Source organism: Phyllobates terribilis, unplaced genomic scaffold, assembly GCF_046119375.1.
Source record: "Phyllobates terribilis strain yellow unplaced genomic scaffold, ASM4611937v1 Scaffold_12__6_contigs__length_324123572, whole genome shotgun sequence".
NCBI classification, from domain to species: domain Eukaryota; kingdom Metazoa; phylum Chordata; class Amphibia; order Anura; family Dendrobatidae; genus Phyllobates; species Phyllobates terribilis.
Window position 1 is genome coordinate 308,178,358 of NW_027362772.1, and position 16,651 is coordinate 308,195,008.

The following is a 16,651-nucleotide window of genomic DNA, read 5'->3' on the forward strand; positions in this document are numbered from 1 at the left end:
CCAACGTGTTCTCATTCCTCCTGCAGGATATTGGCATCTGCCGATATAAAGACCTCGTCATCTTCACATTAGATGGATGATGTCAGGAAATTTCCTGTTATGTCAGTAAAAATACAACTGACTGCTGGCAGTGAGAAAGGTGACAAGATTACATGGGGAAAGACCACCATTCATTCCTAGCGAAGGGGCTTTGATTGCATTTTATTATTTTAATAAGGGGGATATGATATACGGCAATTGTCTACTAGACGTTGGGTCCACTATGCGACCCCCACCTATCTCCAGAAGAGGGATTGGGGGAACCTAATCTTCTGGCTAAAATCTCAAAGGCTGCAGGTTAAAACTTCAAAAATATTTAGCCATCTTTAAATTCGGCAGAGTCCAGCGGTCACTACCGACATAACATGGTCACTGGGTGCACAATACAACTAAGTAATGCATCGCTCTATGTTTCAGGCGTCTTCATCGTCCCAGTATATAGAAGGCTACATCGTCTTCTACCGCACCCACACTGCATCAGATGCGGACTGGGAGAAGTGGGGGGTCGTCCCTGTTAATGAGAACACCGCCATCATCCCAGGACTGCGCAGAGGACAGAAGTTTGAGTTCAAAGTCCGACCGTACGGATGGACGGTATATGGTGCGGACAGTAACATCCGTCATGTCCTGATCCCCGAGGACGGTAAGATACAAGATGGCTAATAGTGTGCGAGATCCTCCGATGCTCCAGGAAAGATGCAACATTTCTTCTATAATGTCTGATGATCAGCACATTCCTCTCCTGAATAACTCTGTGCTTCTGGGCAGCCTTCCTTTTAGGATTGTTTTTTCAAATTACCGTGACAAAGAAGGTTCAGCACTTATGTCATCATGTCCCAGTGTCCTGAGGTTACAGTGGCTTCACATACACAAAGGGTTCACTCGATGGCGACAAACACCTGAGACATAGAGTAACTAACAATTAGTGATAACAAAATCCCAAGTCTGAGTCCTGCCCCCCATTGTCATTATCATGTACCTCGAGTGTCAGCGTCACTATCCCGTACCCCGAGTGTCGGCGCCACTATCCCGTACCCCGAGTGTCGGCGCCACTATCCCGTACCCCGAGTGTCTGCACCACTATCCCATCCCCCGAGTGTCTGCACCACTTTCCCGTCCCCTGAGTGTCTGCACCACTTTCCCCTCCCCTGAGTGTCTGCACCACTTTCCCGTCCCCTGAGTGTCTGCACCACTTTCCCGTCCCCTGAGTGTCGGCGCCACTATCCCGTACTCCGAGTGTCGGCGCCACTATCCCGTCCCCCGAGTGTCTGCACCACTAACCCGTCCCCCGAGTGTCTGCAGCACTATCCTATACTCCAAATGTCTGCACCACTATCCCGTCCCCCACGTGTCTGCACCACTATCCCGTCCCCCGAGTGTCTGCACCACTATCCTATACGCCAAGTGTCTGCACCACTATCCCGTACCCCGAGTGTCTGCGCCACTATCCCTTACCCTGAGTGTCTGCAGCACTATGCCGTCCTCCGAGTGTCTGCAGCACTATGCCGTCCCCCGAGTGTCTGCACCACTATCCCGTCCCCCGAGTGTCTGCACCACTATCCCGTCCCCCGAGTGTCGGCGCCACTATCCCGTCCCCCGAGTGTCTGCACCACTATCCCGTCCCCCGAGTGTCTGCACCACTATCCCGTCCCCCGAGTGTCGGCGCCACTATCCCGTCCCCCGAGTGTCTGCACCACTATCCCGTCCCCCGAGTGTCTGCACCACTATCCCGTCCCCCGAGTGTCTGCACCACTATCCTGTCCCCCGAGTGTCGGCGCCACTATTCCGTCCCCCAGTATCTGCACCACTATCCCGTCCCCCGAGTGTCTGCGCCACTATCCCGTCCCCCGAGTGTCTGCGCCACTATCCCGTCCCCCGAGTGTCTGCACCACTATCCCATCCCCCGAGTGTCTGCACCACTATCCTGTCCCCCGAGTGTCGGCGCCACTATTCCATCCCCCAGTATCTGCACCACTATCCCGTCCCCCGAGTGTCTGCGCCACTATCCCGTCCCCCGAGTGTCTGCGCCACTATCCCGTCCCCCGAGTGTCTGCGCCACTATCCCGTCCCCCGAGTGTCTGCACCACTATCCAGTCCCCCGAGTGTCTGCACCACTATCCTGTCCCCCGAGTGTCTGCACCACTATCCCATCCCCCGAGTGCCTGCACCACTATCCCGTCCCCCGAGTGTCTGCACCACTATCCCGTCCCCCGAGTGTCTGCACCACTATCCTGTCCCCCAAGTATCTGCACCGCTATCCTGTCCCCCGAGTGTCTTCACCGCTATCCCGTCCCCCGAGTGTCTGCACCGCTATCCCGTCCCCCGAGTGTCTGCACCGCTATCCCGTCCCCCGAGTGTCTGCACCGCTATCCCGTCCCCCGAGTGTCAGCGCCACTATCCTGTCCCCCGAGTGTCTGCACCACTATCCCGTCCCCCGAGTGTCTACACCACTATCCCGTCCCCGAGTGTCTGCACCACTTTCCCGTCCCCCGAGTGTCTGCACCACTATCCCGTCCCCCGAGTGTCTGCACCACTATCCCGTCCCCCGAGTGTCTGCACCACTATCCCGTCCCCCGAGTGTCTGCACCACTATCCCATCCCCCGAGTGTCTGCACCACTATCCCGTCCCCCGAGTGTCTGCACCACTATCCCGTTCCCCGAGTGTCTGCACCACTATCCCGTCCCCCGAGTGTCTGCACCACTATCCTGTTCCCCATGTATCTGCACCACTATCCTGTCCCCCGAGTGTCTTCACCGCTATCCCGTCCCCCGAGTGTCTGCGCCACTATCCCGTCCCCCGAGTGTCTGCGCCACTATCCCGTCCCCCGAGTGTCTGCACCACTATCCCATCCCCCGAGTGTCTGCACCACTATCCTGTCCCCCGAGTGTCGGCGCCACTATTCCATCCCCCAGTATCTGCACCACTATCCCGTCCCCCGAGTGTCTGCGCCACTATCCCGTCCCCCGAGTGTCTGCGCCACTATCCCGTCCCCCGAGTGTCTGCGCCACTATCCCGTCCCCCGAGTGTCTGCACCACTATCCAGTCCCCCGAGTGTCTGCACCACTATCCTGTCCCCCGAGTGTCTGCACCACTATCCCATCCCCCGAGTGCCTGCACCACTATCCCGTCCCCCGAGTGTCTGCACCACTATCCCGTCCCCCGAGTGTCTGCACCACTATCCTGTCCCCCAAGTATCTGCACCGCTATCCTGTCCCCCGAGTGTCTTCACCGCTATCCCGTCCCCCGAGTGTCTGCACCGCTATCCCGTCCCCCGAGTGTCTGCACCGCTATCCCGTCCCCCGAGTGTCTGCACCGCTATCCCGTCCCCCGAGTGTCAGCGCCACTATCCTGTCCCCCGAGTGTCTGCACCACTATCCCGTCCCCCGAGTGTCTACACCACTATCCCGTCCCCGAGTGTCTGCACCACTTTCCCGTCCCCCGAGTGTCTGCACCACTATCCCGTCCCCCGAGTGTCTGCACCACTATCCCGTCCCCCGAGTGTCTGCACCACTATCCCGTCCCCCGAGTGTCTGCACCACTATCCCATCCCCCGAGTGTCTGCACCACTATCCCGTCCCCCGAGTGTCTGCACCACTATCCCGTTCCCCGAGTGTCTGCACCACTATCCCGTCCCCCGAGTGTCTGCACCACTATCCTGTTCCCCATGTATCTGCACCACTATCCTGTCCCCCGAGTGTCTTCACCGCTATCCCGTCCCCCGAGTGTCAGCGCCACTATCCTGTCCCCCGAGTGTCAGCGCCACTATCCCGTCCCCCAAGTGTCAACGCCACTATCCTGTCCCCCGAGTGTCTGCACCACTATCCCGTCCCCCGAGTGTCAGCGCCACTATCCTGTCCCCCGAGTGTCTGCACCACTATCCCGTCCCCCGAGTGTCTGCACCACTATCCTGTCCCCCGAGTGTCAGCGCCACTATCCCGTCCCCCAAGTGTCAACGCCACTATCCTGTCCCCCGAGTGTCTGCACCACTATCCCGTCCCCCGAGTGTCTGCACCACTATCCCGTCCCCCGAGTGTCTGCACCACTATCCCGTCCCCCGAGTGTCTGCACCACTATCCCGTCCCCCGAGTGTCTGCACCACTATCCCGTCCCCCGAGTGTCTGCACCACTATCCCGTACCCTGAGTGTCGCAGCCCCCATGTTCCAGCTGAGATGTGCTATAAGGTAGGACTTTCTGCATTCTCACCGGTCGCCTCAGGAGACAATCATCCCTCTCATCCTCGGCAGCTGTGAGTGACATTCTGACATTCTCCGATTTCACTGTGGAGATTAATTCAGCAGAAAATTAATTAGAGTTTATGAGACAGAGAATGAGAATATTGCAACCGCCTGGAACACAGATCATGTCACCACCGTAAAGGAGCGCGCCGTCACCCTCATCACTACCATAAGGCGGGAGAAACACCATTTATTTTATCCTTTAATTCTCACTGCTAACAGTTTGTTACAGTTGTGTCCAGTCTAGTTTATCCTCTGCGACTCTCTGTCCTGTGCTGATTCATTGTTACAATGTATCAGTGCAGGTAACATGTATCAGCCTGGAGCCTATATTGTGTGCCTCACGGAAAATTGTCTAGATTGGATATAATTGTGACAAATCCCCAGCTGTGAAAAGTATTTTACGTGAATATTGTGGTTGTAACTATGAGGTTTTTTCACCCCGGTATGGTCTCTTCTGTAGTTCCTGGACCTGCTCCACAGGAGGTGAACATCACATTGGTCGGCGGTGGCAATGGATCCATCATTGTGGGCTGGGAACCCCCGCCGCCGGATCGGCACAGCGGGCACATCAAGGCTTACAAGGTAAATCCAGGGGTTCAGCAGGACCAGACATTCATGGAGCCGTCTTCATCTGCTTTTAGTCCTGTCTGTTCCTGGGAACGCTTAGTTACAACCTTTTTGGGGGCTGTGATGGTCGTCTTATTGGTTGTCACCCAACTTTCCCAGAAGCAGATTTACCACCCATGACAGAACTGAGAAAGGTTTCTATTGCTGCACAGAATACTGGGATATTCCTTCACCTTGGTGAATGTGGAGGAGAAATCTTTGTGTCCTTTGGGATCTTCTCTTCTGATCAGCGACGTGTTTGGCGCCTGCGTTTTTTAGCGTCTGGTCTCACCGTTACATCTCACACCTGGCGGCGGATTCCTCTGATTTATGTTGATATTTAGAATCTATGACAATTACAGATCTGATGTATCCGGGGAGGCGGCGGCGGCGGCGGCGGTGGCAGGCGTCAATCACAGGTGAATCTTTATTAATTACATTGTCATTTTCACTTCACATTAGCATACACTTCTCTGGAAGCGCGCCGAGATGAAGGAGCGGGGAATTTCTCTCAGCGGGGTGTGATTAGTTTCACCGCAGGGAAACGTCGCCGGCGGCAGCGCAGCAGCTCCGATTTCAGTAAATGACACGTCCATTTTATCAAACAATGAGAGCGGCTGTCAGACTCCTCAGAAGACGCCGGAGCTGTGCAATATACTTATCAAGATCTCTGCTTACCAGCAATGAATAGAAACATGCATTGATTATACTCAGAGGATACAACCCTGATCAGTCCTAGTCCTTCTTATAGGAGGGTTACTATTGACCATCCTTCACACCCGGGGTCCAGATCGCCCCTACTCATGCTATCTGTTCCTTAATGTTGGCGCTTTATCTTTTGGGCATATTGCCTATTGACTGCATTTAACTTGTGATTTTGGAAATATCTCTTTGTTTCCCATTCACTGGTTAGGGAACAACCTACTGATTGTTGGGGGTCTGACTGATGGGAACCTGCACAGTCCTAAGATCGGGGTCCAGGATCCAGAGATCTGAGCTCAGCAGTCGGGTCTTGAATGCAGAAGAGTTGTCCATGCTCAGAGAAAGCCGAGCGCAGCGCCCCACTATTTCCAGCAGTCCCATGTACAATTAATGGAGCAGAGATTCGGCATACGCAGCTCTTCTCCATTCATGACCCGGCTGCAGATCCCTGATTTTGGGATCATTGGGGGTCCCACCAGTCAGACCTACAGCGATTGGCAACTTGTCGTCTACCCTATGGATAATGCAGAACGTGTGATTTTTGGGAATAACCTTTTAATATATTGTCAGTATGTTTCTTCGCTAACTTTCCCTGTGTTTTGTCCTTGGGAGAAGTGGATGAATGACAGGTGTAGAGGGATGGCGCATGGATTTATTGCATGGCTGCCGGCTGAGGGTAGGTGCCGGTATACCTGTGAGTTGTTGTGGTGTGTGAGTACCCCAAAATGCATCAAGTATATTGTAGCCTGAATGCATGACTCGGACGGGTGTGGGAATGGTGAGAACGCTACCAGCATGGCCAAAAGCGTATAGTGCTATGTTATACCCCGCCTGGGGTCAGTTGCAGAAGGCTTGCACAGCAGGTGGGAGCCACGCAAGAGAGAGCCCATAACGTGTATCTGAGGGTCCAGCACAAAAGCTGTAACTGTGCTGCTTGAGTCTACGTCACCAGATGCCGTCGTGACCGGCCGCCTGTAGAGTGCAGCTGCCACTGAGAGAGAGAGAGGGCACTGCCACAGAGAGAGAGAGGGCACTGCCATTGAGAGAGAGCGCTGCCATTGAGAGAGAGCGCACTGCCACTGAGAGAGAGAGAGCGCACTGCCACTGAGAGAGAGAGCGCACTGCTACAGAGATAGAGAGCGCACTGTCACTGAGAGAGAGCGCACTGCCACTGAGAGAGAGTGTCAGCGACTGGCTGAAATAAGAGAGGAGGCCTGGGCACCTGGGGTGAGACGAGAGTCCTTTGTTAACGTCAGTGCTGCTGTGAATGGGAGTGCCACACCAGTGAGAGTAGGACTATAGAAGCTTTAGAAAGGCATCAGGACCCAGTCATGGCTAGGCCCACAGAGCCCACCTAGAATCAGGCCTGAGGGGCACATACAGTGGGTTGACACTGGCTCTGTGAGAGAGAGAGATCATGGAGAGAAGACATGTGGTGAGTTCGGTGCAACGGTGAGGAGCGAGGCCTGAGTGAGACACCGAAGACAGTGAGTGTGACTTGAGCACCCTGAAGAAGGTGAGCCAGTAATAGATAATGACCGGTATCTCCTGCCAGACGTGTAATACAGCCGGGTTACTGTATGCTGCTATTTGTGCCATTAGGTCGGGGCTCCCTCCTCGTTCCTCTGCACGGTCATGGACGGTCCTGTGCTGAACATGTACAGAACAGAATTCTTGCACAGAATGTTCCTGCTCATGCCCACTTCCCATTGTCTTGACATTTCTATGCATTTCTTATGTGATTTCATAGATCTGGTGCCTTGGAAATGAGACCCTTCCTCTTACCAACTGGACGGTGGACGGTGGGACCCAAAGCCTGGAGATCCCCCAGCTGCCAGCGGGCGTGAAATATCAGGTTCAGGTGGCAGCCATGTACGAGAACGGCGTAGGAAAGCCGAGCAGCCCGAAATACATCTTCATTGGTAAGGAAGTGTCCTTGTCCTGACAATTATTTCAGCTGATTGGTGCAGTTGTCGGGTGTTGATCCTCCGCTGATTCCATATTTATGGCCGATCCTATGGATAGTTCATCATTTCTATGAGCAGATGTCCAATAATTACTAGGGGTCCCCAGCACTCTACCAAGTGTCTATGGGGGCACCCCGCTGTATCTTGGATTAAGGCCTCTATGTGTCAGTGAGGTGTCTGGTAAGATGTGGGGTCCGACGTGGTCCCCTCATGTCTTTCCTCTTCATCCTCGTTACTCCTCATCCCACAGAAACACCAAAGATGAAAAACGACATCCCGGACGGTGCGATCCCGCTGGATCTCCTCCTGCAAGTGATAAAGCACCCCGCCTTTATCGCCACTGTTGGAGGCACGACATGGCTGATGCTGATGGCGGCGGTCATCTACTTGTGTCAGAGGAGCTCGAAACGTTACAGCAAAAAGAAACACAGCGGTGAGCGCTCATGTGATGTCACAATCGTGTATTACACTGTATACTGTGCAGTGCTGCCTTAGTTATAGGATATTATTACATTGGACTGCGACAACCTCTCACACATGTATACAGGCAGGTTGTCAGCAGTGATAGATGAGGAGCTGGTGCTGTAGTATAAGGAGTGTGACCTCCTGTTACTAATGTCACCACCAGGGGGCAGATCTGACAACCTCTCACACATGTATACAGGCTGGTTGTCAGCAGTGATAGATGAGGAGCTGGTGCTGTAGTATAAGGAGTGTGACCTCCTGTTACTGATGTCACCACCAGGGGGCAGATCTGACAACCTCTCACACATGTATACAGGCAGGTTGTCAGCAGTGATAGATGAGGAGCTGGTGCTGTAGTATAAGGGGTGTGACCTCCTGTTACTGATGTCACCACCAGGGGGCAGATCTGACAACCTCTCACACATGTATACAGGCAGGTTGTCAGCAGTGATAGATGAGGAGCTGGTGCTGTAGTATAAGGAGTGTGACCTCCTGTTACTGATGTCACCACCAGGGGGCAGATCTGACAACCTCTCACACATGTATACAGGCAGGTTGTCAGCAGTGATAGATGAGGAGCTGGTGCTGTAGTATAAGGGGTGTGACCTCCTGTTACTGATGTCACCACCAGGGGGCAGACCTGACAACCTCTCACACATGTATACAGGCAGGTTGTCAGCAGTGATAGATGAGGAGCTGGTGCTGTAGTATAAGGAGTGTGACCTCCTGTTACTGATGTCACCACCAGGGGGCAGATCTGACAACCTCTCACACATGTATACAGGCAGGTTGTCAGCAGTGATAGATGAGGAGCTGGTGCTGTAGTATAAGGGGTGTGACCTCCTGTTACTGATGTCACCACCAGGGGGCAGATCTGACAACCTCTCACACATGTATACAGGCAGGTTGTCAGCAGTGATAGATGAGGAGCTGGTGCTGTAGTATAAGGAGTGTGACCTCCTGTTACTGATGTCACCACCAGGGGGCAGATCTGACAATCTCTCACACATGTATACAGGCAGGTTGTCAGCAGTGATAGATGAGGAGCTGGTGCTGTAGTATAAGGGGTGTGACCTCCTGTTACTGATGTCACCACCAGGGGGCAGATCTGACAACCTCTCACACATGTATACAGGCAGGTTGTCAGCAGTGATAGATGAGGAGCTGGTGCTGTAGTATAAGGGGTGTGGTCTCCTGTTACTGATGTCACCACCAGGGGGCAGATCTGACAACCTCTCACACATGTATACAGGCAGGTTGTCAGCAGTGATAGATGAGGAGCTGGTGCTGTAGTGTAAGGGGTGTGGTCTCCTGTTTCTGATGTCACCACCAGGGGGCAGATCTGACAACCTCTCACACATGTATACAGGCTGTTTGTCAGCAGTGATAGATGAGGAGCAGGTGCTGTAGTATAAGGGGTGTGGTCTCCTGTTACTGATGTCACCACCAGGGGGCAGATCTGACAACCTCTCACACATGTATACAGGCAGGTTGTCAGCAGTGATAGATGAGGAGCTGGTGCTGTAGTATAAGGGGTGTGGTCTCCTGTTACTGATGTCACCACCAGGGGGCAGATCTGACAACCCCTCACACATGTATACAGGCAGGTTGTCAGCAGTGATAGATGATGAGCTGGTGCTGTAGTATAAGGGGTGTGGTCTCCTGTTACTGATGTCACCACCAGGGGACAGATCTGACAACCCCTCACACATGTATACAGGCAGGTTGTCAGCAGTGATAGATGAGGAGCTGGTGCTGTAGTATAAGGGGTGTGGTCTCCTGTTACTGATGTCACCACCAGGGGGCAGATCTGACAACCTCTCACACATGTATACAGGCTGTTTGTCAGCAGTGATAGATGAGGAGCAGGTGCTGTAGTATAAGGGGTGTGGTCTCCTGTTACTGATGTCACCACCAGGGGGCAGATCTGACAACCTCTCACACATGTATACAGGCAGGTTGTCAGCAGTGATAGATGAGGAGCTGGTGCTGTAGTATAAGGGGTGTGGTCTCATCATTATATCAGTGATGTCATCACCAGGGGGCGGGGCTGACAACCCCTCACACATGTATACAGGCTGGTTGTCAGCAGTGATAGATGAGGAGCTGGTGCTGCAGTATAAGGGGTGTGGTCTCATCATTATATCAGTGATGTCATCACCAGGGGGCGGGGCTGACAACCTCTCACACATGTATACAGGCTGGTTGTCAGCAGTGATAGATGAGGAGCTGGTGCTGTAGTATAAGGGGTGTGGTCTCCTGTTTCTGATGTCACCACCAGGGGGCAGTTCTGACAACCTCTCACACATGTATACAGGCAGGTTGTCAGCAGTGATAGATGAGGAGCTGGTGCTGTAGTATAAGGGGTGTGGTCTCCTGTTACTGATGTCACCACCAGGGGGCAGATCTGACAACCTCTCACACATGTGACGCGCCCCCTGGGCCATATTCTTTTAGGGGGAATATCCGGAGCCGGATCAGATGGGGGTTGTAGTCTTCCGAGTGGCTGTGACCCGGTCCGTGCCCAGGGTGTCAAACTGAGTTGTATGTGGCAGTCCTACAGATGTTACTAAGTTCTTAATGTCGACTACGCCACCCGTTGTATTGCGGTCACTATGGCCGCCGCTGCAGCAGGGTCCGCTGAGGCTGATGGTGCAGGTGCAGCTTGTGATGATATAACCCCCAACGGGTGGGGTATAGCCTCAGGGGGATCAGGTGCAGAGGATGGGGGTTGTGGTGATGCAGTGTAGACGGCAATCAGAGACAGAGTCGGGTTATGCAGTTTAGGATGTTTACTCACTGCTGATGTTCCGGTCACTCCAGCTTCGAGTGACCTCCCGAGCCGTGCTGCGTCCACCAGGTTCTGGATCCAGCCAACCCCCAAATAAGTCCGGAGCGTGACCCTGAGCTCTCCTTCTGTCCTTTCCTCTGGCCGTCCCCACTAGAGATCCACCCAGGTCCAGCTCCCTCGGGCCTTCTGTTGGGAGACCCTTGGCCTTGGGTTCCCTGACCCTCCACGTGGTGTGCCTTCGTGGTGGATGTGGTGGGTGGCCGTGGCAAACGCTGCCCACGGCCTCCGGTCTCTGGCTGGGGTGTGTTTTTGCCCCCACCAGCTTGGGTTCCGGTACCCTGTGCCGACTCTTCACCCGGGGATTTAAGTTGGGTTCTTGGAGTCCTTTTCTTCTGTTTCCCCCTCTGGGTCTCTCTTTCTCCTCTCTCACTCTGGGTCTCTCTTCTCCTCCGCTCGCTGACTTTCTCTCTGCAACTGACCCTGTTCTTAGTTGGTGCCCACCTTATATACACCCTCTATGTGTGAGCTCAGGTGACCAGCACCCAATGAGCTCCTATCTTTACCCAGGCTGCTCCCCCTATCTGCCCCTACACTACTTGGGATGTACCACCCCCCTCCCACTCCAGCCAGGAACAGACTCGGTCGTACCTGCACATTTCTAAGTGGGAGTACCGTCGGTCTGCTCCTCGGAAATGGGATGTGTGTAGTGCATGCAGCCTACCGAGCTCAGTTCCACACTCCATCCTTACCCGGGAGTGGAATATCACACCTCTGGGTTGAGGTGCAATACCCCTGTAGCAGCCGAATCCTCAGGGTGCTACATTCCCCCCTGGTAAATCACAGCACGTCCTCGGGCTGTAAGACATAACACCAAAAACATACAAATTTTTTTTTTTTCATAAACATATAAAACATATAAAACAACATATATTAGCATAAAACTTTTCAGATAAAACATTCTCGTCGCCTCTGGCTCCTCCTCCGGTCACTGTGCAACGTGTGACCGGGTAAAGTGCGACAGTCTCTCTGGAAAAATGGTTTTCCTATAAAACCGGTAGGGGGCGCTTTAGGACGCGCAACTATATACAAGGATATGGCCGCTCTCAGTCCTCGGCCAGTTAAGGAGGGAAAGGGAATGGCTGCTCACAGTCCTCAGCCTGTGGGATTAAGGGTAAACGGGTAAACAGTTCACTCAGCTGGTCCCAACGGGGACTATATTTGCAGTAACAGTTTCTTTATACCCCGATCGGGTAACTATTTACAGCACCTACTCCGCTGTACTCAACAACGTCTTCCTCCTGCTCCTTCTTTGGGGATCTCAGCTTCAGACCCGTCCGGATCCTCTTGCTCTTCCTCCTCACATCGCAGCTCCTCCTCTGTCAGGCGATGCACATGGAGGGCGTAAGGTCCTTTGGCACACTTGTGCCGGGTAAAGGTGACCTCGTCCCCGATATAAAGGTCACGACCTCTGTGCCCCTCCGGCAGATGGGACTCCACATCTCTGCGCGTGACAAAGACGTCGCCGGGGGTGTTGTGGTCTCTGATGAAGCCCCACCCATGCTGCATGTTGAACTTAATTACAGTCCCGGTGGTGCGGGGACTGTGCGCTGCACGGGGGTCCCTCCTGGTTCGGCTCTTCTGCTCGGCGCTCCTTATTTGGGCCTGTTGTTCCCGGACCCACCTCTCTCTCCGCTCCCTCGCATACTCCTCGAGCTGCTGTCGGCAGCACTCAGCACGCTCCGCTGCAGCTGCCCTGGTTTCTTGAGTGAACCCCATTAGGTCTTCTCCGGTGGGGTCCCACTCAAATTGGGTCTCTTCAAGCGGGGGCGAGATCCTTATCACGGGCTTCGGAGCCGGAATCAGGGGTGCACACATGGCCCCAACTCTCCTCTGGTGCTCCAGTTCATAATATCTCTGGGGCCAGATGAAAGGCTGCCCGTCCGGCCACGTGTGCTGGGCAAACAAGTCCTCTCCCAGACGCGGCACCCTTGGTTTTACGGGTGCGGGCGCGGTGGTGGTGGCGCCCGGGTTGCCCAGGCCTTGCGGCCAGGCCTGGGGCACCTGGAAGGTGAAGGGCACCGTCAGGACGGCGGCGCCCTGGGCTACCTGGCCTTGCGGCCAGGCCGGAGGCTCCGCGGAGGTAGGGGGCGCTGTTGGTGATGCGACGCCCGGGAATTCTAGGCCCTGCGACCAGGCTGGTGTTACTTCCTGTTTTGCCACGCTCGGGGTCGGTGCGCATGGCGTCACAGGGGTCGCGGCGGTGGCTTCCGGTTGGGGCCTAGTCTGCGTCGGTGACATGGCGTTTTCGGGCACAGCAGGGGGACTTTCGGGCTCTGCGACGGGGAGCTGGGGCAGGTAAGCGGTGTCCTGGTTTGGGGTATAGACGTCCCCTTTACCTGCCTCCATGCGTTCGGCTCCCTTCTCGGCGCCGTCTCCGGCCTTGGGTCCTCCCGCGCCATCCTCAGAGGCGGTCTGTCTCCTCATCTTGGCTGGCGTGCTCCGGGTCTTGGTTTGCTGGGCCATCTCTCGGCTCCACTCCGCCAATGTCTCTCGCTGTACCCGGGCCATCCTCCGTGCGAGGCCCTCCAGGGCAGTCTGTGCACACTCCCGGTCTCGGGGGAGCTGTGCGAGGACCTCCACTAGGCCTAGTGGGGTCGTGGTTTCCAGCAGGCTCCTGACCAACGGGTCGGTGCTGCTCTGCTCTTCTTCCAGCAGGCTCCTGGCCAGCGGGCCGGTGCTGCTCTGCTCTCTGGCCATCTCCGGGTGAGCTTCTCTGCTACTCCTCTCCAGGCTTCTTGCCTCCGGGTGCGCTCGCTCCAGACTGCTCCAGGCGGCACCCATCTTTGTTCTCTCCTTTCCTCTCCTCCCACTTCGAGGGCGGTCCCGGGGCCACTTGGTGACTGTCAGCTCCAGGGGCTGTTCTTTCACGCTGACAGACACCTCTAGCATCACAGTCTCTGTTGGTGGGGGCGGTTTCCACTTTTGGCGCCATTTTCGGTCCTGGCCCACGATGGGAGGTGGCCTCTCGCCACCCTCTGGCACGCCCATAATGGCGTCCGCTCTTCCAAGGCGGGAAACCTTTGGAAATGGCGGGAATCGCTTCCCAGTGGCGGGAAACTCTGCAGATGGCGGGAAAAAGCTGTTAATGGCGGACAACCGGCGGGAATCGACTGGTGATGGGGTCCGATGGCGGGGACCCTCCGGAACCGGCAGGAGACTTCTTTTTGAGGTAAACTCGTTCTTTTCTTCAGGCACGCAGTACCCGGGTGTTGCGGGCACGTAATCCTGCCGACTACGCCAAAGTTGACGCGCCCCCTGGGCCATATTCTTTTAGGGGGAATATCCGGAGCCGGATCAGATGGGGGTTGTAGTCTTCCGAGTGGCTGTGACCCGGTCCGTGCCCAGGGTGTCAAACTGAGTTGTATGTGGCAGTCCTACAGATGTTACTAAGTTCTTAATGTCGACTACGCCACCCGTTGTATTGCGGTCACTATGGCCGCCGCTGCAGCAGGGTCCGCTGAGGCTGATGGTGCAGGTGCAGCTTGTGATGATATAACCCCCAACGGGTGGGGTATAGCCTCAGGGGGATCAGGTGCAGAGGATGGGGGTTGTGGTGATGCAGTGTAGACGGCAATCAGGGACAGAGTCGGGTTATGCAGTTTAGGATGTTTACTCACTGCTGATGTTCCGGTCACTCCAGCTTCGAGTGACCTCCCGAGCCGTGCTGCGTCCACCAGGTTCTGGATCCAGCCAACCCCCAAATAAGTCCGGAGCGTGACCCTGAGCTCTCCTTCTGTCCTTTCCTCTGGCCGTCCCCACTAGAGATCCACCCAGGTCCAGCTCCCTCGGGCCTTCTGTTGGGAGACCCTTGGCCTTGGGTTCCCTGACCCTCCACGTGGTGTGCCTTCGTGGTGGATGTGGTGGGTGGCCGTGGCAAACGCTGCCCACGGCCTCCGGTCTCTGGCTGGGGTGTGTTTTTGCCCCCACCAGCTTGGGTTCCGGTACCCTGTGCCGACTCTTCACCCGGGGATTTAAGTTGGGTTCTTGGAGTCCTTTTCTTCTGTTTCCCCCTCTGGGTCTCTCTTTCTCCTCTCTCACTCTGGGTCTCTCTTCTCCTCCGCTCGCTGACTTTCTCTCTGCAACTGACCCTGTTCTTAGTTGGTGCCCACCTTATATACACCCTCTAGGTGTGAGCTCAGGTGACCAGCACCCAATGAGCTCCTATCTTTACCCAGGCTGCTCCCCCTATCTGCCCCTACACTACTTGGGATGTTCCACCCCCCTCCCACTCCAGCCAGGAACAGACTCGGTCGTACCTGCACATTTCTAAGTGGGAGTACCGTCGGTCTGCTCCTCGGAAATGGGATGTGTGTAGTGCATGCAGCCTACCGAGCTCAGTTCCACACTCCATCCTTACCCGGGAGTGGAATATCACACCTCTGGGTTGAGGTGCAATACCCCTGTAGCAGCCGAATCCTCAGGGTGCTACACATGTATACAGGCAGGTTGTCAGCAGTGATAGATGAGGAGCTGGTGCTGTAGTATAAGGGGTGTGGTCTCCTGTTACTGATGTCACCACCAGGGGGCAGATCTGACAACCTCTCACACATGTATACAGGCAGGTTGTCAGCAGTGATAGATGAGGAGCTGGTGCTGTAGTATAAGGGGTGTGGTCTCCTGTTACTGATGTCACCACCAGGGGGCAGATCTAACAACCTCTCACACATGTATACAGGCAGGTTGTCAGCAGTGATAGATGAGGAGCTGGTGCTGTAGTATAAGGGGTGTGGTCTCCTGTTACTGATGTCACCACCAGGGGGCAGATCTGACAACCTCTCACACATGTATACAGGCTGGTTGTCAGCAGTGATAGATGAGGAGCTGGTGCTGTAGTATAAGGGGTGTGGTCTCCTGTTACTGATGTCACCACCAGGGGGCAGAGCTCACAACCTCTCACACATGTATACAGGCAGGTTGTCAGCAGTGATAGATGAGGAGCTGGTGCTGTAGTATAAGGGGTGGGGTCTCCTGTTACTGATGTCACCACCAGGGGGCAGATCTGACAACCTCTCACACATGTACAGTCATGGCCAAAAGTTTTGAGAATGACACCAAAATGATATTTTCCCATGATCTGCTGGCCTCTGGTTTTTATTAGTGTTTGTCTGATGTTTATATCACATACAGAAATATAATTGCAATCATATTATGAGGACCAATAGGTTATATTGACAGTTAGAATGAGTTAATGCAGCAAGTCAATATTTGCAGTGTTGCCCCTTCTTCTTCAAGACCTCTGTAATTCTCCCTGGCATGCTCTCAATCAACTTTTGGACCAAATCCTGACTGATAGCAGTCCATTCTTGCATAATCAATGCTTGCATTTTGCCAGAATTTGTTGGTTTTTGTTTGTCCACCCGTCTCTTGATGATTGACCACAAGTTCTCAATGGGATTAAGATCTGGGGAGTTTCCAGGCCATGGACCCAAAATCTCTATATTTTTTTCCATGAGCCATTTAGTTATCACCTTTGCTTTATGGCAAGGTGCTCCATCATGCTGGAAAAGGCATTGTTGGGCGCCAAACTGCTCTTGGACGGTTGGGAGAAGTTGCTCTTGGAGGACATTCTGGTACCATTCTTTATTCATGGCTGTGTTTTTAGGCAAGACTGTGAGTGAGCCGATTCCCTTGACTGAGAAGCAACCCCACACATGAATGGTTTCAGGATGCTTTACAGTTGGCATGAGACAAGACTGGTGGTAGCGCTCACCTCTTCTTCTCCGAATAAGCTGTTTTCCAGATGTCCCAAACAATCGAAAAGGGGATTCATCAGAGAAAATG

The 16,651-nt window shown here is 54.5% G+C and overlaps 1 protein-coding gene and 1 long non-coding RNA gene across 4 annotated transcripts in view; one reads left to right on the top strand and one right to left on the bottom strand.

The window, feature by feature from the left end:
- The window catches only part of ROBO4 (roundabout guidance receptor 4), a 174,312-nt gene that overhangs the window by 70,144 nt on the left and 87,517 nt on the right, over positions 1 to 16,651 (top strand). For all 3 annotated transcript variants that reach the window (XM_073657366.1, XM_073657367.1, XM_073657368.1), the window contains exons 8-11: positions 457 to 682; positions 4,740 to 4,861; positions 7,338 to 7,509; positions 7,805 to 7,987. In XM_073657366.1, the coding sequence (XP_073513467.1) occupies positions 457 to 682; positions 4,740 to 4,861; positions 7,338 to 7,509; positions 7,805 to 7,987 (703 nt within the window). The remainder of the gene's footprint in view (positions 1 to 456; positions 683 to 4,739; positions 4,862 to 7,337; positions 7,510 to 7,804; positions 7,988 to 16,651) is intronic.
- LOC141172820 (uncharacterized) lies at positions 178 to 4,323 on the bottom strand. Its single transcript, XR_012252538.1, has 2 exons — positions 4,245 to 4,323; positions 178 to 938 (listed from the first exon to the last, which is right to left on the bottom strand). It is a non-coding gene; the product is annotated as an uncharacterized lncRNA (long non-coding RNA).